The sequence below is a fragment of the Pecten maximus genome, chromosome 5, assembly GCF_902652985.1.
Source record: "Pecten maximus chromosome 5, xPecMax1.1, whole genome shotgun sequence".
NCBI lineage: Eukaryota > Metazoa > Mollusca > Bivalvia > Pectinida > Pectinidae > Pecten > Pecten maximus.
Window position 1 is genome coordinate 32,944,123 of NC_047019.1, and position 26,099 is coordinate 32,970,221.

Consider the following 26,099-nt stretch of genomic DNA (forward strand, 5'->3'; position numbering starts at 1 on the left):
TACTAATAGCACATGATACGTATACTTTCAAAATAAATGAAATAGATGTTCCCTAAGTGGCATAATTATTACATCTTTCGTGAAAATTCGAACTCATCCAAGCACTGCTTCACCTGCTTCAAATCCAAATCGCATTATTTTTTTCTAGATGTTCATGTTATATACAAAAGCAAGTAAACAATATAACACAATAACATAAAGACAGCTTTATCCGCCTCTTATTAAGTATGACCACTATCTTGTTAACGATTCGATTTCTTTTTACTATAATGTAATCTTATTGATTGATCTGTCAAACTAAGGAAGAAACTGTTTCTTATAACATAATGTCATAAAGTATACATATAATTGAATAATCAAAGATTGATGCAGCAAGAATATGGCAATAAGAAGCGAGACTAGAATATGTTCATTCGATACAATGGTTGACTATGAACTTATCTAGATCTGTTGTTAAGGAGCTCAACCAATACTTACGCCAGGGATTTGCCTTATGGAGCTCTGAACTCTACTGCTGACAGCATCATCATGTGCACTCCTATTCCACGACGTCCTCTGGTGGGTAGGTCAATAGTGACCAATCACTGCATGCTCGCTGTCGTTTGGTCATCTTGTCTGGGCTATAACTAGAATGATGCCCTCTGCCTTATCTGATATGACCTTCCATTTGCGCCAGTCAGACCTACTTTCTGTAACAGCTTCAATGCTGATTGTGAAGGGAATCCCCTCGCAAACCTCTGCCGGGAATAGCCAAGTGTTCCATCCCTTCTATCTATACAGATCTCGAAGCTCTTGGTATTTAATAGCTTTGCGTTCGTGTGTCCCATCGCATCCTACTTACCACGAAACTGTCTGTTCCACCGAGATGATATGTTGGTGCTGCTGTGATCATATCACGATAACTGGTATCAATGTGGTATGCAACATCTGGAAATACGAGAGGGTTTCTCTCATTTATTCATATGACAGCAGTTGGTCCGTTCTCTCCAGCTCCCACAAACTGTATGTAAGTATGTTCCTGATCTTCCATTGCTGTTGTGTGAGTAGGACTCTGGTGTTACGTTGCTGGCCTCTTCAGACGCTGGTCTTTCCATAATGTAGGCTAAGGTAGCCAGAACCTGATCGTGTTGATATCTGTATCTTCCCTACTGGAGAGCTACTCTACACTCAGATAGGATGTGTACCAGTGTTCCTCTGTCACCACACAAGGTGCGAGCTTGAGCTTCTAAGAGGCACCATCTACACAACCTACTTGGTGGAGGAATGTGCGTCATAGACAGACTTGAGTATGGAGATCCTAACTGGCTCCATCTCCCACGTGTCTGTCTATGTAATCATGCGTCCTGTGAGATTCCGTCGAGCCCACTATCCTTTCTGCCCTTACTCATCTGGTATACCTTTGAGTGTTGTTCCTGTTCTGAACCAACCACTGTTATAATGATATCCCTTCTTTTATTGCCTTCTGCTATGCAGCTGAAAATGGCCGACTCCCAGTGCTTATCTCGCAACGCGGATTTTACCCACGATGTCTTGCAGTCTGCTCTCAGCTTGGCTGACTGTATAACCAGGCGACCATTTCCCGTAGCTTGCGGGCTCTGGATTCATGAATCTACACTTTGACACCTTAAATTCTTCCACCACGGGTGACAGTGCTAACTGTAACTGAGAAGTCTTCCTGTGAAACTTGGTGGTACCTCCAGCGATGATTACAACTTCTTCCTAGGGATTCAAACGTTGTCGGACGATGACTAGTACAACGTAAGGTTCCAAGACAGTATATGAAGCACACTAGGCCGGACTTGTCTATCTTTTCATCCATTCGTTGACTTGTTCCCCTACGTTCTGTGACTGGTTTCTTTATGTATAGGTTTGCAGTTTCAGTACAGACTGGAACTCATGTGTTGTGGTGTTAGGTCAGAAAAATATATAACGAGCCTATTGCTCATTAACAAGAATCCGTTGAGCAGCAGAAAGAAAAAATGCCATTAAACCTCAAACCTTCTCGATGTAGCATAGCAGGAAATATTCACGTTATCGGGAACTAAACTCGATATATCGTGAAACCTTAAATCGCGTAATATCGCCAATTGTACACGTTATTAGACGAAAACAAATTTACAAAATGAGCCCAACAGGATTTCGTACTGAACAATTATATTATATATCTAAGTAAAACAGTATGTTGTGCTCCTTTTGGCAGTAACGTGACTTTAAGATGTCCTATATGCGTTGTTTCGGGAGATGTATCGAAGTAACTGTTACGAGTCCAAATCTGCATTGATTATTGATAACAATAACATCTACAACTAGCGAGCATCTCGCTGGGCATCTTTTTTTTCAGTTTTGTGTACACTCGGGTATGGTTAAACCACAACAAAATACCCTGTGGTATCTATTTATCATTTTCAATATCTAATGCTATGACGTCGCACAAATTAGTTACGTTGTTTTCGTAAAGATAAATGTATTAAAATTTTGAAATATTTGAATACTTCTTCTTGTTTTACCGCAAGTGTATTTTAGACCTTATTCAAACCTTAATTAAAGCTAATTAATACACCAGTCTTATCCAAACTACATGATATCTCAGTTTTCATTCACATCCGCGATCTTTAAAAAAGAACATTTTAACGGCGCAGTGATGGATCTCTACGTTTCAACATGTAAGTTTGTATATAACTATCTACGGAAGTACCACCTTTGTGTAGATTAAAGTTTATCGATTAGTATTTATAGTCACGCCTGTTTGAAGAGATTTCCTTCATAGTAACACAAATGATGAAAGAAGACAATTTATGACTCGTGCCCTGTTCGGGCCTCGAGCTCACAATCAACGGCACATAATCGCTTAGCCAGAAATACTCGCAACTTAAACAACTGCGCCACACCCACCATCTTACGTTTCAATGGTGCAGTGCTGGTTGGCCCGATACCCTGACATGGTCATAGTGACAAAGCGTCTATTAGATTATATGACTACCTTGATCACATATACATACATGTATTAAAACATTCTCCATATTACTACACGTGAGAATTACGATCTGATATATATATTGTTTGTTATGTATATAGTGACAGTGCAGAGTAGTTGGAAAGATTGCAGAATCAGTATTCACATTCTGGCACAGCCATAGAAAGCACTGACTTGTCGTTTCTAGAAAAAAAGAAATACCAATAGCCGATGTTCCTTTTTCTATTAACTGCTCAGATATTAGTATCATTGAACTATATGAAGCACTGCCGGTCCGATATAAGGCGCGTCATTTAACATATCGGGAAAGGTGTTTCCCCATCTTTGGTCTTCATGGACGTCTGTATAGGATTCACATATCTTATCCAGGTTGTAGCAGTCTTTTTAGTTTTACAGTTATTCAAAGCACCAATGTATTGTTTTCCGAACAATAGAAGTGAAAACGCTTATTAATTAACTAATTAAATCGTTATCAGGTATTTAAAATTTTGATTAACAGCCCGGCGTGTCCCCCATCTTATTACCAACGGTCAACAGACAGATGCGCTATGAAAATACATATAACAATAATTGTATAGAATGATAGAAAAATACTACAATAATATAGAAAAATACTTCACTTCCCACACCTTAGAAACACAGTGAAGTTCCACCGTTCAGCTAACTGCGAACTCTCACTCTCTTCTCTCACGCTAAATGGACTCGATCATGAATATAAGCAAAGCATCAAATATTTATAGGGTATATGTTGTCAACAAAAACATAATTCAAATCCTACTATCATTTAGATAGAAATCAACGTCATCAATTTTAATAATCTACTGCAGGCAAAAAATCTGAGACAGGGCATTTCAACCAAACTACACTATCGAATGGGCATGGAATACCCGTCGATGATAACTACACTATAACATCGTATCGGCGTGGATACCCGTCGATGTTAACTACACAACACATCGTATGGGCGTGGATACTCGTCGATGATAACTACACAACACATCATATGGGCGTGGATACCCGTCGATGATAACTACACAACACATCGTATGGGCGTGGATACTCGTCGATGATAACTACACAACACAACGTATGGGCGTGGATACTCGTCGATGATAACTACACAACACAACGTATGGGCGTGGATACCCGTCGATGTTAACTACACAACACATCGTATGGGCGTGGATACTCGTCGATGATAACTACACAACACTTCGTATGGGCGTGGATACCCGTCGATGTTAACTACACAACACATCGTATGGGCGTGGATACTCGTCGATGATAACTACACAACATCACATATGGGCGTGGATAACCGTCGATGTTAACTACACAACACATCGTATATGGGCGTGGATAACCGTCGATGTTAACTACACAACACATCGTATGGGCGTGGATACCCGTCGATGATAACTACACTATAACATCGTATGGGCGTGGATACTCGTCGATGATAACTACACTATAACATCGTATGGGCGTGGATACCCGTCAATGTAAAAATAATAGCGGTAACGCATATAAATTACTTATCAATACAAGGATAATAAATAATCTCAGTATGTGAGTTTATATAGATCTCGTTACATATTGCTAAATAGACCTAAGGCACGCAGCTACAGAGGTAAATTAATCCAAAGGAATCAAACGTGTTAAAATAATCCAAATTAATGTCACAGCTTTATTTTACAATACAATGAATGTCACAGTTTAATTTCATAATAAATCAGTGAATGTCACAGTTTAGTTTGATAATAATCCAATTAATGTCACAGTTTAATTTTACAATTTAAATGAATGTCGCAGTTTAATTTTACAATCCAATTTTTCCAATCCACTCCACAAAATCGTCATTATTGACGGAAGGGATCGAGTTATCATTAGAAGAAGAAGAAGAATGAATGTCACAGTTTAGTTTGATAATAATCCAGTGAATATCACAGTTTAATTTTTAATCCGAAAGAAAGTTACAGGAATGTCATAATTGTTAATTATTCCGCATTTAGAAGGCAGATCTTGAAGGAATCTTTGCGCGAGTGTTTCACTTTAAAACTTCTTCAAAAATTCACCAATTATCACCCAATTATCACCCAATTTCTACTCTTCTAAACCTCACATTTCAAAAAATTAAACCAATTTATTCATATTTTAATGTTATCTTGTTTAGTATTTGTGTTGTAGGCCTGTACTAGTACTGTTTTTGGGAAAGAGTTTTATATAAGTTGGAAAACTTGTGCCCGATCCCGTTATATGACAATAAAATACAAACAAAAGAATATTTAATTGAGGATTCAAATAGATTCAATCAATTTTTTATCCCCAGCCTAAGAATTCATTAAATTTAGAACTTAGTATTGAGTTGAAGTAAATTACACCAGCTCGTTGCAACAAGAGTTGGTAGATTGCAAAATATCGAGGTCAATACAACGCTTTAATGACAAGGCAGTATGAAGTGTGAAATCAACCTTGATTTCCCATAAACCATCTACCGCACACTTCCGGTGGTTGATACATTCACATGTTGAAAGGAAAGACGCATTTTGTGAAGTTGATTTCGTAAATAGACAGACTGAACGGTTTCTTTTTACTCAGCAAAGGTTGTCAAGAAGGTTGAACCATGCCGAAAAACAAAGGTACTAATACAACAATGTCGTATTGTTCTCGTATTTGATGATCATAATTCGTCCAGAAATGACCATATTTCCTTTTTTTGGTTTCCACGACATCACCAGCTGATCACCGGTCCAAAATTCATCATTCGATTTCGTATTTTAAATATTAATTTAAGACAAGAGATGGAATTTTGTATTTAGTGACATCATTTAGTAAAAAAAATCGTACTTTCTGAGTAAGTATGATCACGCTGTTTCGATTTGTGATGAACAACACAAATTGGCACACTGCCCTTCCGTATACTGGGCCCCACACGCACACATCACATAACAACTAGATATGCCATTACAAGCACAAAGAATACATTAAAAACCATTTTATTAAATCGCAAAAAATACACAACAAAATTTCACAAAGCACACTTAGCTAGGTTAGCCCTCAACCCCATTCTCATCTCGACAGATGTCAGGACTAGACATCTATGCATGGCCTTAAAAGTTTTAGAATATAGATGCAATCCTCTTTTTATGTCGAACATATGTTACAGTTAACAAAAGCTCTCAGGAGCTTGTATTTCGACAAAACATAAAGATATATGTAAGTGATAAAATATTGTAACAGTGTCTGCATAAATCACACCTTGCAATCTTTTGAACAACATCACCAGAGGACACAAACTAAAATTATATAATGACATATAATGATATTTTGACAGGGAAATGGCATATAGTGCGGAAATATTCCCTGGCTTCCTATAGCTATCGATCTTCCATGTAGAAACATTTTGGTTTACGATAAAGGATGCGACGTCGGCTACTTGCCGAATTTGTTTTACATATATATTCAACATCAGCTATTCGTCCATTTGTATTTTGGTTTATATATCTTAAACCTAAAAGAAAAAAAAAATTGAACCCTATACCACAATACATACCGAATCGTTCTGAAAGTGTACCGTTTCACCCCTTATATCAACATACAAGATCACAATATATATCAAAGAAAATGCATTGAAGTAGAATATGGGAAACAAAGTCAAATTATGAGTATGTCCAAAAAAAGGAGTAAACAAACGGTCTTATTTGAACTTGGGAATATGAAAAAAATATGTGTATTGTAAAACTACTTGCTCTACTTCACTCAACAAAGGGTTAAGTCTAGATCTCCTTTATTACTCCTACAAACACATACAACACATGTACAAGTCCCCTCACCCTCACATACAGTAACAATATAGTTTAACAACAGTATATTTCTAGAAGAGAGAGGTGATGATGGTCCACTCGGATCATAGTTGTTTTGTTCTTTTCAATTGATGTTTCATTTATCTGTGCTATAAGGTAACACATGTTAATCAATAAATGTTCTTGTCTTTATCACAGGAAAGGGAGGAAAAAACAGGAGGAGGGGTAAAAATGAGAATGAAAATGAAAAGAGAGAGTTGGTTTTCAGAGAAGATGGACAAGGTAAGAAAATCATGTTAAATGGATATATTTTATGTATTCAGAGTGTTTTTAAATATGGCAGCCATCAAGATCATCTGTCAGAATTTAAAAATAAATTATTGTTTTATTCTGTTAAGTAAAATTATACAGTATTCAATCCAGGATTTGCACAAAGAGGGCCAGTTTGACCCACAATTGAAAAAAGCACAATTTCAAAGGAAGGGGCCACTTACCAGTGTAATATCTAAAACACAAAACAACCATAAACAAATGTGATAAGTAACAAACACTGTTCATGTTAAAGTTTATTTTAAGGAACTGAAAGCCTTCCTGCTTGATTGTCGTCTAGCCATATTGTTTGAAACTTTGGTTTTCATGTTACCTGCGAAAGCAGTATACAGACATAAAGGAATCACAATGTTGACGTCGGCGTAAGAGGTTTCCGTGGGATAACTCATTTTCCTTGGGCTGATCAAACCCAAACTTCATAGAATCATACAGACCTTCCTTACCAAAGGGGCATTGCATGCATAGGATTGCTTTTCAGGCATGAAGATCAAGGTCACTGTTACTAAAAAAAGGAAAATGTGTTTCTGTACAATAACTGTCATATATGTGCATTATCTGTCTGGAATTCAAAATGTTTTATGAGTTTTAAATACACAAAAAAAATCTTTCCTTTTTGTTTAAATTGTATCACTTTCTTCATAATCACCAAACATGCTGCACAGGTGACACATCCACTTCAGTGAAATTTTTGTTCTGAATTAGGCCTACCCCTTTTTTCTGTTCTGTTTCATTTTCCCAAATTTTGCCTGACTTTTCATGGGGCCTACTTCAAGCGACTCAACTAAATGAAGTAATCTGAATTACTGGACCGTTTGTTTTGTGCGGATAATGATAGTGATTATATAAGCCTCGTTTTGAACATGCATGCTTCCTACTTCCTCCTAAAACAATACAAAGAGATATTATCATGAAAAGACCCAAAGACTAATCAATCTTTGTTCATTCAGCAGATTTGAGTGCAGAAATAAGTATAAACCATCTAGATCTCAAAAAAATGTCATTTCAATGTGTCTGCTTGGTAAATACAGAACTTAATATTAAGCCAAAACAAGTGTAAAGCTATTTTCATCCTACTATAAATTTGTTACATTTGACACAAATATCTTGTATTTTTAACAACCGAGGATACTTTGTTAGAAAAATTAGATCAGAAATGGCGAAGTGATAGCTGAAAGTGTTTAGTGGCCAGTAGTGATTAATTTGGTGTTAATAAGTGATAGAAATGTTATATGATACCTTATTGCTGTAAGTTCACATGATTGTCATCAAGTTAAAGTGAGAAAAACATATATATATGTACTAACTTGTTATATGTATGATTAGCCAGAGATCTTAAGCTAGCTAATAAAACGGAGCCATGCAAACTCCAGCATTTCCAAAGGATTTGATGAATCTCATATGTTATATCACAGTTTGTTTCTTGTTAGTTTGCTGCATAATTATTATATTTTTAAGCATCATACAGAAAGGTAAAAGTACCTGGCAATTAAATTGTGAGTTCATGCCCATATATGGTCTTCACAAAACGTCGTATATCTGGGAGCCCAAATTTCTGTTGATAGTTTGGTAGGGGCAAGTTGGAAGTTTCTCGAATGACTCATGACACCTGATGGACTTAAACCTTGGTTACTAATCAAGCAGATCTAGAGTGAGCAGACTATTGGCCATTTTGATTCTTCAAAAAGCTAAAGAGCAGATGTGATGAAAAAGGCATTTTTGAAGTGCGGTTAAGCGTTTAACTATTGGGTTTGTCCCAAATCCAAGAATTTGACTTCTTCTCAAGTACACGTACTTACCACCAGTGGGATTCAGCTCAAGACTTGCCTGAAGTGATCCTGAATAAGTGTTGTCATTTTTTCAGGTTGGTCAAAACTTCAAGATGGCCACCATCACCAACATGCAGTATTGCATGTTGTTCTCAGTACAGTTTTGCTACTGAGCATGTATATCTACAATAGTACTTATAGGGTTAGATGACCATACAGGCCCATGAACCTCTTGTTATGCAATACTTTAAATTTGGCTCTGAGATGGAAATTGATCAAACTGATTCATTAAAACACACAACAATTATATATCTACACTGTACATGTGATGTCTTACAGAATATGCACAAGTTACAAAGATGTTGGGCAACGGACGATTAGAGGCTCTCTGCTTTGATGGAGTGAAGAGGTTATGTCATATCCGAGGAAAACTGAGGAAAAAGGTATTTTTAATTTGATATATACAATATGAAAATAGCTTTCTTTTAAAATATGCTGCTAAGAAATTTTAATGTTCTCAAGTTCATTAAGGACTTACTCAAGTCTCTAGGTGTTGAGCGGGGTACAACTTGCTAGACAGCATGAAACAAGTTTTGATATAAAAAAATAATAATATTTGATGATTTATATATCAGTGGCAGAATATTTTAAACACCATTGTGATCAAAATCAGAATTTTCCTCAAATGGACAATATACTTCAAAGTAATCTATATAAAATGGATGTCGGAAAAAAATGTATCCGTTACATTGATGATCATGATTTGTTTTAGGAGTGATCATGAGTACACCATTAAGGAATTTCATCTTTAAATAACTGAACTCTGTAGTGTGAACATTTTTTATTTGTTGAACTCAATCAGAATGAAAGCAGCAGGACTTGGCAGGCAATGCAAGCCTCAGTTAGGACATGTCGGTAGACGTATGCTATCAAGAAATGATGTATCCCAACTAACATTGCCATGTACAGGAAACAAGATTGTGTAGCCTAAAAAATTGCCATGAAAGTTGTTCCTTTGTGAAATATTATGTTATTTATAGAAATACAGTTTTATACTTTGTTCATACATCCTTTCATTCTTCCTTCCACCTTTCCTTATTCACATTATCTTGTCCATGGTCCATCTCCTACACAACACTACTTGACACTGGCACTTCATATTTGGGGCAGGATTCACCTAGGTGAGGTGGTGTGTGTCATTTATCAAAATTAGGTCACTCTGACCTTCATTTTGGCCTTTGATTTATATTGCATCAAAGAAAAAAAGTTTTTGGTCTCTATATCCAACACTTCTTGACACTGTAACTTCAATACTTGTGACTTCGGTTCACATAGCATAGGCAGTGTTTTTTGTCAAAAGTATGTCTACCTGACCTTTGACCAGTATCAAAGAAAAGGTTTGTCAGGCCTGTGTATCTTGGAACAAGCTTGTTCACTATGATTTATATTTTGTATTCTTTGCATATAGTTTCACATCTGGCAGATGATTGTAATTTGCCAAATTGTCCTGTTGCACAGGGACCAGGTGTGTCCCACTGTATTCAAAGTTTGGTCCTGTGCTTCATTTGTGATTCAGTGGTAAGATGATATGCATTGTTTAATGTAGGTGTGGATAAATGCTGGTGACATCATCTTACTTGGACTAAGGGATTATCAAGACAACAAGGCTGATGTCATACTTAAATACACACCAGACGAGGCTAGAAATCTGAAGGCATATGGAGAACTTCCAGAATCTGGTAAGATCTTTACTTCTTGTATGTTCTTTATGGCATGTGCAGTTTCTGAGAGAATGTAGTGTAACTCTTCATTCTTGTTTGTTTCATTTTAATTTCAATGCATGTTAAATAACTTACAAGTTTGTTAACATATCAGTACTCTTCCTGTCAATTTGTTTAGTATGGAATTGAATTTTACTAGATGATAACATGTTTGCCTTTTTCATTCCAGCAAAACTCAACGACAACCTCTTTGATGAAGATAATCAAGACGAAATTGAGTTCCAGAATAACTATGATGGAGATGATGATGATATTGATGATGTGAGTTAATTAGAATTGATTTGATAAATTTGTGACTGGCACAAATTTGTCTCTAAATGAATCATATTAAAGATTATCTTCATATTTATGCCTTTATTTAATAGACAGATCATGAGGGTTATAAGCTTATTCTTGGAGGAAGGTGAACCCAATTTGTATAAACAGTTGTTCTGAGCTCCAAGGGGCCCGAGGGGTGAGGCCAAATTGGGGAAACATACCAAATTCTTTAAAATCCTTCTTCTGTAGGAATGAATTGAAGGGGTTTTGTCCATACTTGGTCCGAAGTATTAATTGGGTTAAGGGGTCTGGGCCTGATGGGTGGGCCCAATACAGGAAACGGAAAATTCTTCTAAATCCTTCTCTAGAAGTGTAGTGTATATCCAGGTGAGCAATACAGGCCCACATAGCCTCTTGTTTCCAAAATGTAGTATTTTGCCCTTGAACAAATTATAGATAATTACATGTTTTAATTACCAGATATCATTGTTATTATTACTTTCTTTTTCAGATATAAAAGAAAATGACATTATTTTGCTTAGATGCCATGGAGTAAGATAGGATGAATATAAATTATGAGCAGATTGTCTGTGGAGATAAACTGTCTGCTATTGTTTGACTGTGAGATTGACCCAGATGTCTACTCCGTTATCATTACAAGCATAGTTTATATAGTGATGTCATGTGATAATACCTGTAATGATGAATATCCCATGGAGAACATGGACAAGCCATCTCACACAGAAGATTATTCCATGTGACTGTTAAGGAAGTTTCAGTGATGCCACCCAGACTTTAATCTGGGACTAAGAAGAACCGATGGTGATCTACACTTGTTATTGTTGGAGTGAGAGTTTCACTTTAACACTGTTAAGCATTTTTCATGGATTATACTATTTTTTCTCTCTGTGTATATATGAGACAAAATCAAATTTTCTGATAAATATACACCATGCATTGTTTGTCTCTATAATTAGCATATGGAGATATCTGACTGATCTCATATGATTATCTACAAGATTTTTTTCAAAATTGCTACATTTTTCAATGGGTTGTTGGTAAGCTGATTTTTTTCAAATTTTTAAATAAAATCATTTTGATTTTTGAATTATCTTTAACTTTTTGATATCTTCTCAACATTTAGGATGTATTCACTCCATTGGTTGGCTGTTAATATGTTATACAATGTAATTTTCATAAATAAAAGTACAGAGGGGTTCCCTAATAATACATTGTGTATAACATTTAGTAGATTGGTAAATGTATGTGGATGTTTTGTAGACTTGTCATTCATAACCCATGCAATTAGTTAATAAAGGTAAAGACTAAGTGCTTGATAGTTTGTACAGTAGAAAACATTTACAGATATTCTGTGTGAATACATGTGTGTTGTATATCTTATGTGTTGTTTATCTTGTTCTTGGCAAATATGGTATCAAATTCTAATTTAATAATGTTTGAATTATTGAAATTCCATCAAATTTTGTTGACAGTAATAATGATATACAAAACAGGTTAAAGGTCATGGATTTGTTCTGATATTTGAAGCAGAGTCCAGTATTTGTATAGAGCAGATTGATTATCATTTGATACCAAGTACAGATACATTTTGGTTGATAAAATTTCATTTTGGTAACAAATTGTAGAATATCCTCCATATCATATGGATCAGTAGTATTTACTACAGATGATGAAATATTGTGAAATAAATATAACATTTTGCCTTGATAAGAAGTATTGTATACATGTAGTGTGTATTATAAGCTTTTGGAAATGCTTCAATGCTGTTGATATATATGTCCTTGTAATTTTGAATATGATGATGGATATTGAATATGCATAAATTTTTAATCTTAACCCTAATTAAACACTTGTCACTTTTGAAGACAATGTAAATCCATGCCTAGTAATAAGCATACCCATAATCTGTTATAGTAGTTCAGTAAGATCGCCAACAAATGCTGTAATAAGTCCAAACTCCGAGATTATGTGCTCGTTCCTAGGATTATTTCACAATGGCAGTAAAATTCATAAATCTTGTGTGTAGAATTTTGAAATACTGCATAGATATCATATAGAACTTCCAAATGGTGTACATGTACAAACATTTGGTTAAGAAACCACTATTAATTGATGAAAGATTACATTATTAGATAAAATAAATGTGGCAGTTAGTCAGGACTAGAATATTACTGCTGCATTCATTTCATTGTTATACATGTACATGTGTTTTAGTTGCACTTTACATCAGATTTAACCTAATTGGGGGAGGGGCTGTTAATCAACAATTTACTTGGTTTTCCAGTTATAATGTATCTAATAGAAACCAATGAGCGATGGAATTAGTTGTATAAATACAAGGAATATAATGCACTGTGTAATAACACTTGCTTTGACTTCATATCTACATGAAACAAGTTATATCTATAAATAACTGTCATACTAAAAGATACTTATCCCAAGTTTTTGGATAAAGTGCTGTATTTTACTTGCATGTTTCATTGCAATATCCATTTAAACAATTTTCTGGTTGTTTTACGTTTTTTGGTAAAATGTTTCATGAGAAGATTTAGGTATGTAATTGAATATTTTGTATTAAATAAATAAGGAAAAAAAATGAAAATTTGCTGTATCATAACTGTTTTGAATTGAAAAAAATACAATATTAAAATAAAAATTTTGATTTAATTTATTATGTTTTTTATTTTTGTTACAATCAATTCATGTCTGTGATTACTGTAATACATATAGGTGAACTATATACAAAATACAATCATTTACCTGTAGTTGGAAGGTTGCTTTAAAAATGTAGTACTTTAAACAATTTTGTGGTTAAAAAAAACTTGTGAAGTCTCTTGATAATATTATAGGGAAGGACTTCAAAAGTCAATATCATATTTTCACTGCAGCGATGAGCAGTGAAAATATGTTTTATCAGTTTTCGTTTTTGACCAAATCAAAGCGAACCTTTGTATTCACCTCATTGAAACTGGCCAAATTTTTCAGTCGAAACGAAGAGAGATAGATTGGTTATTTTGCTGTATTTCTGAAATATTCAGACTAGTTTTTGACAAAATACTCACTTGACGTTAGTTTCCATGCACAAATTCTCTGATAACAGCAGAAAATGCTTAAATTGTGCTGATCAGTCCTTCCAAAATGGCGTCGTAAAGTTGACTTAAGTAATGTCACAAAGAACCGCCATCATGAATTAAGTTACTGGTTCCCGCACTTTTTGACAGTATTAATTCTCCAATGTTTTTAATTTAGTTTTTTTCAGCGAAAAAAAGCAATAAAAAGATAATTGAATGGTTTCCCGTTGAATATAACATATTTTTCATGAGTATGACCGAATATATCCTATCATACTCATGAAAAATGTTATATTCAAGGGGAAATCATTTAATGTCCTCTATATACCATGTGTTTTTATAGGGTGTTTTAGAGTTCTTCCTACCTCATCAAATGCGAAGTGAGTATACCCTGGAGAAGTATAGTTTCTGTCACAGTTTTTATCAGTATATTAGATAGTAGTGTCCCGCAGGATTCTTTAAAAATTTAGTTAAATCCTGACATGTCATTTTTATGAAGCCTTTTTGGGCTAAATAAGTCCCAGATTTCCCATTGAAAATATATCAATGACATCTTGAGAACACCTGAATTGTTTTGGTTCATATTTACACCATAGTATCAAGTTGTAGCCCTGATCACAATCTGAAGCTCATCACTGGACAAGGTTAAGAGCCAAAAATGTTGTATATATTGTGAACCCTAGAACAGATTTAGTTCACAGTTACACCTTAAATATCAGAATTTCTGAACACTTGAATATGTTTTAGTGGCCATCAATCATGGTTACTTGTAAAGGGTGACCCGTCGGAATAGGACAAAATGCTGTTGGAAACGATGTCATTCCCCAAGAACCCCTCAACACAAAGTTCTTTGCATAGGAGCGGCACATTCATTTCTTAGACATTTTCTTGTAAGGGTTGAAATATTTATTTGTTAATCACTTCAAAATGCATGATAAATGATAAGGAACCTTCTTCACTAAAGTTCACAGGTTATGTCCTGTAAAGTACATTCTGACAATATAAGTCATGTATGCTCTCTTTCATACTTAAGGAAGTGCCAAGAAGCCTCGGATGTTCACCAGGATTAGATGTCTTTTATAGATTGATTTGAAAGTCCATCCTCATTATCTGTGTAATTTCTCTTTAAATCACAAAGTCCTTCCTCACAAGTGAAAGTGCTTAAAACTTAGATTTGTTTGATAGCTTAAGGTCACCAATCTTTTAATAACTATCACTGGACGTGTTCCAGTTGAGCCATCCAGCTAAAAGCGGTATATGTGACTCGTATGTATATAAGGAACGACAACACTGGCACATTTTCTGGTGTTTTTTTTTATTCTAGTCTAATATGAATTGTATAAAAAAGTTTTGTTTACAAACAAAAGTACAACATGTCAGACATTGACAAACATATAACACCACTATAATGATACATCACACGATGTCAGACACTGACAAACATACCACACCGCTATAATGATACATCACATGATGTCAGACACTGACAAACATACCAGACCACTATAATGATACACCACATGATGTCTGACATTGACAAACATACCACACCACCATAATGATACATCACATGATGTCCGACAATGATAAACATACCACACCACTATAATGATACATCACATGATGTCTGACATTGACAAACATATCACACCACTATAATGATACACCACACGATGTCTGACATTGATAAACATACCACACAACTATAATGATACATCACATGATTGTCGGACATTTACAAACATATCACACCACTATAATGATACATCACATGATGTCAGACATTGACAAACATACCACACCACTATAATGATACATCACATGATGTCTGACATTGACAAACATATCACACCACTATAATGATACATCACATGATGTCAGACATTGACAAACATACCACACCACCATAATGATGCATCACACGATTGTCGGACATTTACAAACATACCACACCACTATAATGATACATCACATGATGTCTGACATTGACAAACATACCACACCACTATAATGATACATCACATGATATCGGACACCACACCACCATAATGATACATCACACGATTGTCGGACATTTACAAACATACCACACCACTATAATGATACATCACATGATGTCTGACATTGACAAACATACCACACCACTATAATGATACATCACATGATATCGGACACCACACCACCATAATGATACATCACATGATGTCCGACATTGACAAACATACCACACCACTATAATGATACATCACATGATGTCAGACACTGACAAACATACCACACCACTATAATGATACATCACATGATATCGGACACCACACCACTATAACAATACATCACATGATGTCAGACATTGACAAACATACCACACCACTATAATGATACATCACATGATGTCAGACACTGACAAACATACCACACTAATACCGGGTACGATACATCACACAATGTCTGACATTGATAGCAAATATAGCACCAATATTACATCATTCTTTGGTGTAAAAACATTAAAATTGTACCATTATTACACGTAACCATAGATACAGGACTGTTGAAATTTCATGACTTTGTCAATTGTATGGAATGTAATAGCTGTGTGGAAGTGACGACTTATGTTTTGATGGATTAAATTTTGATGTCTGATTTATTGCAAAGGCGCATAAGGCAGTTACTCATGCTGTCATGACCTGTGATGGTGACTTCCAGTGATTACAGGTGAATATTGTCATTCTCAGAGAAGCAAGGCAGACACACCTGTTATCATTCAAGTTACAGGTAAAAATAGTTGTGATGTCACACTGCTTCATATAAACTGATCCTGAACGATGAAGTTGATATACATGGAAGTAATGTTCACTATAAAATTATAAATAGTGTTGGATATGATCACAGTTTTGGTGTTTGGAAATATGGTAGATAGAAATAAACAGTACATGTGTAGCATTAATCTAAACAAAGAACATTCACAACCTACAGTATTCTATGATACGAAATATACAAAACATGCAAAAGTAAAGTCAATTAGTGTGGAACATTTATTAACGCTATTGACAAGAAATGCACATTGTTCTCTTTTATTAATAATTTAATCATAAATCTTGTCATCTTCAAGCTTATTTTCTTTCTTTTATATGTGTTTACCATTTTCCATCTTCAATCCCTCCCTTTAATATGCACAGGAGTATTCAACTGCCCTTTGTTGTGTACATAGGAGTATTCAATCGCTCATTGTAATGTCCATCACAGTATGATATACAAACCAAAACAAATGGTCAGACCCATTTATGAATACCATAACATTAAGATGTTTGTAAATACTAAAAGACATTCAGGGCGGTCTTACTGCAGATCTAATGTTTGTTCTCTGAAGGGAGATTACCATGACTAAAATTTTGAAATGATTGAATTTTTCATTGAGATCACACATGGACACAATGTGTTCTGCAGTCATCTTATAAATGTAGACAACATATAATATCAATACTATGATTTCATGCAAATATGAAATTGACATGTTCTACAGCTCAGAATCAAACAATGGTACATAATTATAACACCTTTTTATCTATTAAGGAAAAATGTCTAATACAACTATGGAATGACTAATAATGCTGAAATATCTCACAAACCTCCTGTAAATTTCATAGCAATCAGGGCAAGATATATCATAATAATTTCATACATGGGTAGTAACGTAATACTGTATGATATGAAATGGACATAAAATAGTCTTAACAATACATATATTTCAAAAAGACAAAAAATGCAAAAAACATTTTTGAAATTCCCCTCTTTAACATCAAAAACAACTGTTGAAAAGGTAAGATGTAGCTGCTTTTAAAAATGCATTGACAATTACCGATAAGAGTATCCAGTATACCCTTGAGAGTAAGTTTTTACCCCCCAGACTGATGGGGTCCGATTGCTCAGTCAGTTAGAACTACAAGGAGACTTTGTTTCAAAATGACCCAAGCTGTTCATGGGGCGATAAACCCAGTGAACAAACATCCAAACAGAACCCAAACTGTGATTTGACTCTTGGGATTGAAAGGACATGTCAATTTGTCTATGTTTTGATCCTTCAGATTTCTGACAAATAGTTACTTGACTTCCGAAACTGTTAACAAGAGGCCCATGGGCCTTAACGGTCACCTGAGATTTGAAATATTTCAGTTTATTTAATTGACCCTTTTTGCCCCCCCCCCCCCCCCTATCAGCCCCTAGGGGTCAGTCAGGGCCAACATATGCATATTATCAAACTTTCATTCCATGCTGAAAATGTTAACCAGAATGAATTCCAATAGAAATCAAAACAAATCAGTCAAAAATGTGATTTCCCTATATAAACTATAGTAAAATTTACCCCCTCCCCAGGGGCAAACTTGTGACCCCAGGGTCATGAAATTTAAAATTTCAATAAAGCACCATAAGACCCTTCAAACTATAAAGAGTATTTGATTCCACCTTATTTCAGTCTTGAGAAGAAGATTTTTGAAATTTCAGTCAATTTGAACCTTTTTAGCCCCGTCCATCAGCCCCAGGGGGGTCAGTCAGGGCCAACATGTGCATGCCATCAAACTGTCATCCCACGCTGACAATGTTTACAAAATTAGAATGAATTCCAAAACCAATAAAAGTCAAAAATTATAAACTATAGTAAAGTTTAGCCCCGCCCCAGGGGCAAACTTGAGACCCAAGGGTCACGAAATTCACAATTTTGGTAAAGAACCTTCAAACCCAGCCATCTATGAAGTGTATTTGATTCTATCATATCTGAGAGTAGAGAAGAAGATTTGTGAAATTTCAGTCAATTTGGCCCTTTTTAGCCCCGCCCATCAGCCCCTGGGGGTCAGTCAGGGCCAACATGTGCATGCCATCAAACTGTCATCTCATGCTGACAATGTTTACCAAATTAGAATGAATTCCAATAGAAATAAAACAAATAAAAGTCAAAAATGTGATTTCCCTATATAAACTATAGTAAAGTTTACCCCCTCCCCAGGGGCAAACGTGAGACCCCTGGGTCATGAAATTTACAATTTTGGTAAAGCACCTGAAGACCCTTCCATCTCTGAAGAGTGTTTGATTCCACCATATCTGAGAGTAGAGAAGAAGATTTTTTAAGTTTTAGTCAATTTGACCCTTTTTAGCCCCGCCACTCAGGCCCCTGGGGGGTGGGGACCATATAATTTACAATTTTGGTTGACCTTTAGCCATAGAAGCTTCCTGTCAAATTTCATAGAATTTGGTTAGTGGGTTTTGGAGAAGAAGTCGAAAATGTAAATTGTTTACGGACGCACGACGGACGACGACGGACAAAAGAGGATTAGAAAAGTTCACTTGAGACTTTGTCTCAGGTGACCTAAAAATCAAGATTTAACTGGATGCCCTAAATGATAACCCAAACTTTAAGAAAAAACGTTACGGCTAGGGAGTACAAACAAAAATACCACCCCGACCATATTCTGAGGAGTTAATGAGACATTGATTTTTTATAATCAGAACTATACACTACACACCAGTACCACTCAACTAACCGCTGGTATATGGAAAAAAAACATCTAACCAATGTACTTGTGTAGTAATAATGGTGTACAAATCTTAGTACTGTACCACAAGACTGGAATTCAATATGATGTATTACAATATTTACAATAACATTTTGACAGTATCATTCATCCAGTTTGCGTTTGGGTTTCTTTGGATTGCGGGATCTACTCTTGGCTTTACACAGAGGACATATGGGTGCATTCCTATGGATTTGTTGGTGACAAGATAGGCAAGCCTGCAAAACGATAAAAGATAAATTCAATGAACATTTATATATATACACACGTCTTAATCACACACATAACAACAAAAAGTTCAATTCAATAAACATTATACATGTCTTAATGAATACTCTCTGAATTCTTCACCAAACAAACTTCTGTTGTTATTTCTATGAATTATTATCTTATGCAAGCACTATCTTTCTATTCTTTCTAATAATTCTTTTCTTATAGTCAGATTTCTGGATCTTATCCAAGCACTGTAACTTTACAGAATTTCACTTTTTTGGTTAACACAATTACTATTTCTATGAAAATCTAACCCCTACAATGCAGTATTCTACTCATACCTTCATAGGTGGAGGTTGTTGCCTGAAGGTCTGTCTCTCAGCAGGCTTGTTTCGTGGAACCTGGATCTGTTGAGCTGCAGCAGCTGCGATGGCAAGAGACTGAGGAAGCTGTGGTTCTGGAGGTGGCTCAGCTACCCAATCCTTACTTTGCTTCTCAAAATACCTGGAAAAGAAAAAGTTTGCAAAAAATCATACTTTACATTTTTCATTTCACAAGTTTGGCCTTTCTGAAATGGGGTCCATCTGAAACAAATTATAAACAATCAGAGTTTGAACAGACTGAAGGCTACTGTACATGTACATCATTTTTTTGGGTGGGAGTTTACAGGATTTCTTTTAGATAAAACTAATGCATGTCTCAACTCTAAACATTAAATCATATGATCTACATACTTTGTAAAAACACACTGGCAAACATTAAATGCATCATAATCAAGTTTTGAAGGATGTGTACAGAAGATTATCAATCATTATTCTGCATTTATGTTAATACCTGATATGAACAACCTTTTTGTGAACGACCCTGTTAACACATAAATATCAGAATTTTCACTCATTAAAGTTGAATTAATGACTACAATGTATTAAAATAATTCTTTATCAATTAGGGAAATTTACCAATATTTGAAATTGTTGCTTTCTAACTGACAGTGATATTCACATTAATTACACATATTACTCTGTTTACATACTCAGGTGTAAGTTTCTCGTCTTCATCCTGAAGATCTGGTAACTTGTCCATGCCAATTGATGACCGCATTTGGTCAACATCACCCTTCAGAGGCCGAAATTCCTCATACAGTTTCTTTGCAGATTCCAATGATCTGTTCCTCTCTTCCTCTGCCTGCTTGATGGTGGTCTCCATCTAATAAGGGTTACAAAAGAAAACTATAAAGCAAAAATAATTCTTTGAATTTTCATTTTGTTGTATATACTCAGACACATGATTAAAAATATGTACAAAGTTGTTTCAGGAGTACTGGGTCTACTTACCAAATTGATATCAGCATGTATAAGCCGAAGCTCTTCCACATGCGCCATCTTCTCCTGCAGCAGAAGTTCCATCTCCTGGCGGTACTCATCTAGCCTCTTTTCTTCAGTGTCTGTTATTTCTAATTCTTGGCGTAACCTAGATCGAACCTTATCGAGTTGCATAGATCGTGATCTGAAAAGGAAAGTTTTCATGTACGCCTCTATTTACACTTTTGATGCATAATTAAGCAGCATTGGGAAGGCAACCCAAGAAGTTGGTTAGATATCATAAATTAACTATTAAGACACAAATGTATTACCTTGGTTTTATAGTTTTACTTAATAATCTTTGACTATCTTTTGACACAATAACTATATGACAAATCTATTCATGGATTTTTACTGTAGCAGGCTGGGTTTAATTGTAGATAGTGTACATAGTTGTATGGTCGCCTTCTAGCTTCAGGCTAGGGGGAATTTCCCTTTAGCTCAGTCGGTAGAGCGGCGGACCAGTAAGCCGAGGGTCGCGAGTTCTATCCCAGCTGGCCATGGCTGCACACTACTACTCCTTGAACTTTTACATTGGTGCCGCAGACCACTCCAAGTGAAAGCAAGAGGCTTCCTCGGAGAGAGAACCTGGGTTGGTGTGTTCGGGGGGAACACGTTTGAAGGAGGGAGTATACGTAGTGTAGCAGGCTGGCCGCGGGTTTTAATTGTACATTTCACACATTTTCTCAAATGGAAATATTGATATATATTTACTTGTAATTGGTACAGTTTTGTTGCTATTTCATTATGATTAGTTCTCTCATGATTACGCAACATTTATTTTATAATTTTATTGTTAGATTTTTTAAAATTTAGATCTGCACATGAAATGACAGATTTTGATTTAAATGATCGAGTAGTTTTCCCCTGATAAGATTTAATTATCCTAACTGTGTTCTACATTGCTTTTGTTTTTTTATCAAGCTTCACCTTGTATTGCACATATAGGCCTAAAGCAAAATTTATAAATACAAACGCCCGTGAACAGATTGAGAGAGTAAGTTGTCTATGACAATTTGTTTGACAACGGACTTCTGTTACCATTCAAATTATTACAGTACACGGACCTAGTGATATCAATGACGTTACGCAATAATGTATACGCCCTTAAAGAAATATATCGTAGAAATGTACAGCACAGTTCAAACTCAACTCATCAGACATACTCGTCCAGAGTGCTCAGTTCTTGATTTCGAGATTTGTTGTGTAGGGGGGGGGGGGGGGGGGGGGGGGGGCTGTAGGTATTAGTAGAAAAGTCAAACACAATTGGTTTTTCCACAAGACGAAAGACAAAACATTTAATCGATATATATGTTAATAATCAGTTGCATTTGTTGTAATCTTACCGTACATCCTTCAAGTTCTCAAGCTTACAAAGTAGCTCCGATTCACGTTCGTCCATGTTGTAAATAATAAGATCTCTATCACGAAAACGCTTGTATTACCTTTGAAGAAAAGCGTTTTAGTCACCAAGCTAGACTTGCAACGCCCGAAATATGTACTAGATAAGATGTGTTCTCTTCTTTATATGACGAACCTTTACATTCATTTATTTCTTTATTTAAACTCCTCCAAAATATTGAAAAGTACAATTGTTCTAAGTGCAGATATTGTTCTAAGTGCAGATGAATAATCACTGAGTAGCCATACATTCATGAAAAATTTAGTTGTTTATACATGTAGACGGTATTTGTTTACTGAGTATCAAGCAGATTCGCTAACTGAGACATTCTATTCTACAGTTTAGTAAACAATGGACGACTACATGTAGTCCTACATCTTCGAAAATAAATAACAACTGATTTCGCAACAACACGTTCTGTTGAAGGATAGCACACGGAAAATGACCAAACGACTGACAGTCATTTCACGATGAAGAGTTTCAGTCAACCAAGTCTACAAGCTAGACCTGCAACTGCACATATGCAATGGTCCGAAAGGGAGGATGTTAGACTGGGTTAAAAGATGTTGTGTTCTCGACCTCATATGACGAACATGAATGCAATACAATATGGCGCGTGAAGGATGTCATAATTATATAATTAAACATTTAATAATTAATATTTTTGCCTATGCAATATTCGATTTTTGTCTAGACAAAAATATTTAATTATGACATCCTTCCCGCGCCATAATACAACAGTCAAAAACATATCATAATTAAGGGCAAGCGAATTCAACATGCCTATACATAGATTAGAAGGGAAAGGCATTCATACCTATTACGATTAATAAAGAAAAGGACATCGGGAGTAACAATAGATTCAGAACTAGCATTTCAGGAGCAAAGGGGGGGGAGGGGGGGGGGGGGGGGGGGGGGGGGGGTCCACAGTGGTGATCAGTCACTGTGCTCCAACGGTTGGCTTCCAGGTACTCTCCTCTCTCTTCCTCCAAACCCAACTGGAGGCACGTTCAGCTGCTTGGGCGAGCCTCTGTACTGCTCTTCTCCTTTCCAGGCCTGTCAGTCCCAGCGCGCTGAGCGTCCTCCACACCGACTGTGCAGGGAAGCCCTCGCACCCAACATCCACAGGGAAGTTCCATGTCTGCCATCCCTGCTCCCGACACTCCGCCAACAACTCCTCATACTTGGCACACTTCCTCTTGTTTGCTTGCACACACCTCTCTTCCTATGGCACGGTCAGCACTACTAGTATAGTAGCTTCCTCTCTCCCCTAGACCACAGCACAATGTCTGGCTTAAGGGAGTTCGGAAAAGATGATCTTCCATGTAGATCCACTTCAATTGTCCAGTCGTTTTCCATCTCTAGCAGGCCGCTTTTCTTGTTGGTTCCCTGCACTAGCACACTCTACCCCTCTTAACAAATCTGATGGTAACCGTTTTCTTTTTAACTTTCCTCTGTTGCTTCCTCTCCCTTTCTAGGATGTCTGCAAGCTCCCGGGGTACCTCATTATGTCGCCATGTGTACGGCCCTGTGTCGATGCCGTCGGGCAGCTATAATTCATATTTCGAAAACAGATTTACCTGGGGGTCTGCATCTTTTGAAACAGTCTTTGATTTTGCTGGCGTTTATTTAACTCCCCAAACTAACAAGTTTTATTACGTTTCCCCAATACGAAGTTTCCACTTACGGTTTTGGAGATTTTGAGCTCTGATTTATCCGAAAATTTGTACAGAGATTGATGCCAATCGTAATGATAATATACGAACGGAAAAAATGAAACGCAAGTTCATTTTCGATAGTTATTATTTTACATGATTCTTTGATGATGGGTTCAATGGTGTTGGTTTCTCGATTATTTCATCATTACTGAATACATTTTGATGGGTTTTAGTGGTCCCTAGACAGACGGTGTTTGCATGGATACGGTTAAAACAAGGGTGCATTTATCCGTTCGCTGTTCTTACTCTTCTTAACATTGATCCCATCAAGGTGCTGCCCTTTGGGAGATAGTATGATAGTATTCCACTCATGAATAGGGCCTGCGTAAGTTGAGCGACGTTATATGGGACGTTAACGCGCTAACCCTCCTGTCCAGCTACGGTGTGTTATTAGCCCACCACCATCAGATGGATGGCTATTCAAATCGCCCTGCGTCCGTCGTCCATCCGTCCCTCCGTAAACAATTCTTGTTATCGCTGTGTCTCAGAAAGTGCTGAAGGGACCTTTCTCAAATTTCATAAATAGGTTTCCATTGGTCCCTAGTTATGTATATTGAATCTTGGGACAAATCGGAAAACAACACGACCGACAAGTAGCCATCTTGAATTTTTACAATTGAAGTTTGGTATCACTATTTCTTAGAAAATTTCATAGGTGCCTTTCTCAAATTTCCTATGCAATTTCCCCTTGGTCCCTAGTTGTGCATATTGCATTTTGGGACTGATCGGAAAACAACATGTTTGATAGGCGGTCGTCTGTGACTTTGACTATTGCAGGTTGCTCCTGCTATATTGTACTATATCAAGTTATTAAACGTTTTGAAAGAAGGAAAAAGAAATGAAAAGATCAGTCTTTCATTTGACTGATATAGATTATATGATGGTGGGTGCCAAGATCCCTCAGGGACCTCTTGTATTTCACATCATTGGCCAATCGACAGTGGAAGTCTAAGACAAGCACACACAAAATGCTTCAATCTGAAACTAAGCAATTAAAAAGAAGTAATACATTCTATCTAAATATCAAAATAGATACATCAAATATGTTATTGCATTTCTATTGTTATAATAATAAATAACATCTACATCAATAATCAAATATCACTGACTAACAAACTTGGGATGGGACCAATCCTCTGTTGGGAGGGCGTCCAACATTATCACATGGGATAACCTGATGCGGGTAACTGTTAACGTAGTTACCATATCCAATATGGCGACGGGCAGAAACGGTGAGCGTTAACTGATGTGAATTTTCTTCAACTTTATATGGCAAATAAATACAGTTACCCTAATCAGGTTATCCCCTGTGATTATCAGACTAGTAGCCAAATGAGGCATTAGGGCCTGACTTAGAAATATAAGAGAAAATGTAGATAGAAAACGCTGTAATGGATATAGCAGACTTATTTTGATTACGATTTTTAATCCTCGATCTGCAGGCCATTTCCATGTTCATCTATAATGTTTTAATAGATCTCTAGTAGGTGTATCTAAAAAACTAAATCAGTTACAAAAAAGTAGTGAATGCAAATCTTTTATTATCGAAATTTTGCATACTAGCTCTAAATCATTTTTCAAAATGAACGAAAAAAAAAAAAAAAAAAAAAAATCCCGATTAGTGCATCGTAATATTGACCAACGGATAACGCAAATATAGTATTTTAGATGTCAGATCATAATGATCGGGAATAATGAAAACGGTAACTGTATTGGCTAAAGTCGTGACGGAAAGTGACAGAAATGGAAGATGTATTCTACTTTATTTTTCTACCAAGTACTGTTTAACCATCTAAATAATTTTCTTTCTAAAAAATAAATTCCTGGCACACATATA

The 26,099-nt window shown here is 36.0% G+C and overlaps 2 protein-coding genes across 2 annotated transcripts; one reads left to right on the forward strand and one right to left on the reverse strand.

Annotated features, from left to right (window-relative positions):
• The first annotated feature begins 5,461 nt into the window (after nt 1-5,461).
• LOC117327821 (eukaryotic translation initiation factor 1A, Y-chromosomal-like) lies at nt 5,462-11,985 on the forward strand. The gene is made up of 6 exons (XM_033885019.1): nt 5,462-5,613; nt 6,976-7,059; nt 9,213-9,316; nt 10,480-10,612; nt 10,824-10,915; nt 11,424-11,985. Exons 1-6 carry the CDS (start codon nt 5,598-5,600, stop codon nt 11,427-11,429), a joined length of 435 nt encoding a protein of 144 aa, XP_033740910.1. The 5' UTR covers nt 5,462-5,597; the 3' UTR covers nt 11,430-11,985.
• A 7,292-nt stretch (nt 11,986-19,277) lies between these two features.
• LOC117327822 (zinc finger C4H2 domain-containing protein-like) lies at nt 19,278-22,599 on the reverse strand. The gene is made up of 5 exons (XM_033885020.1): nt 22,489-22,599; nt 21,116-21,287; nt 20,815-20,987; nt 20,123-20,285; nt 19,278-19,786 (listed from the first exon to the last, which is right to left on the reverse strand). Exons 1-5 carry the CDS (start codon nt 22,542-22,544, stop codon nt 19,673-19,675), a joined length of 678 nt encoding a protein of 225 aa, XP_033740911.1. The 5' UTR covers nt 22,545-22,599; the 3' UTR covers nt 19,278-19,672.
• Between the last annotated feature and the right edge of the window lie 3,500 nt (nt 22,600-26,099).

Bases quoted from the DNA above. Each gene is read 5' to 3' on its own strand.
- LOC117327821 (XM_033885019.1), top strand. The intron at 7,060-9,212 runs GTAAGAAAATCA...GATGTCTTACAG, and splicing joins TTTCAGAGAAGATGGACAAG to AATATGCACAAGTTACAAAG. The intron at 10,613-10,823 runs GTAAGATCTTTA...TTTTCATTCCAG, and splicing joins TGGAGAACTTCCAGAATCTG to CAAAACTCAACGACAACCTC.
- LOC117327822 (XM_033885020.1), bottom strand. From the start codon at position 22,544: ATGGACGAACGTGAATCGGAGCTACTTTGTAAGCTTGAGAACTTGAAG. The intron at 21,288-22,488 runs GTAAGATTACAA...TTTCCTTTTCAG, and splicing joins GAGAACTTGAAGGATGTACG to ATCACGATCTATGCAACTCG. The intron at 20,286-20,814 runs GTATGTAAACAG...TTTCTTTTCCAG, and splicing joins GACGAGAAACTTACACCTGA to GTATTTTGAGAAGCAAAGTA.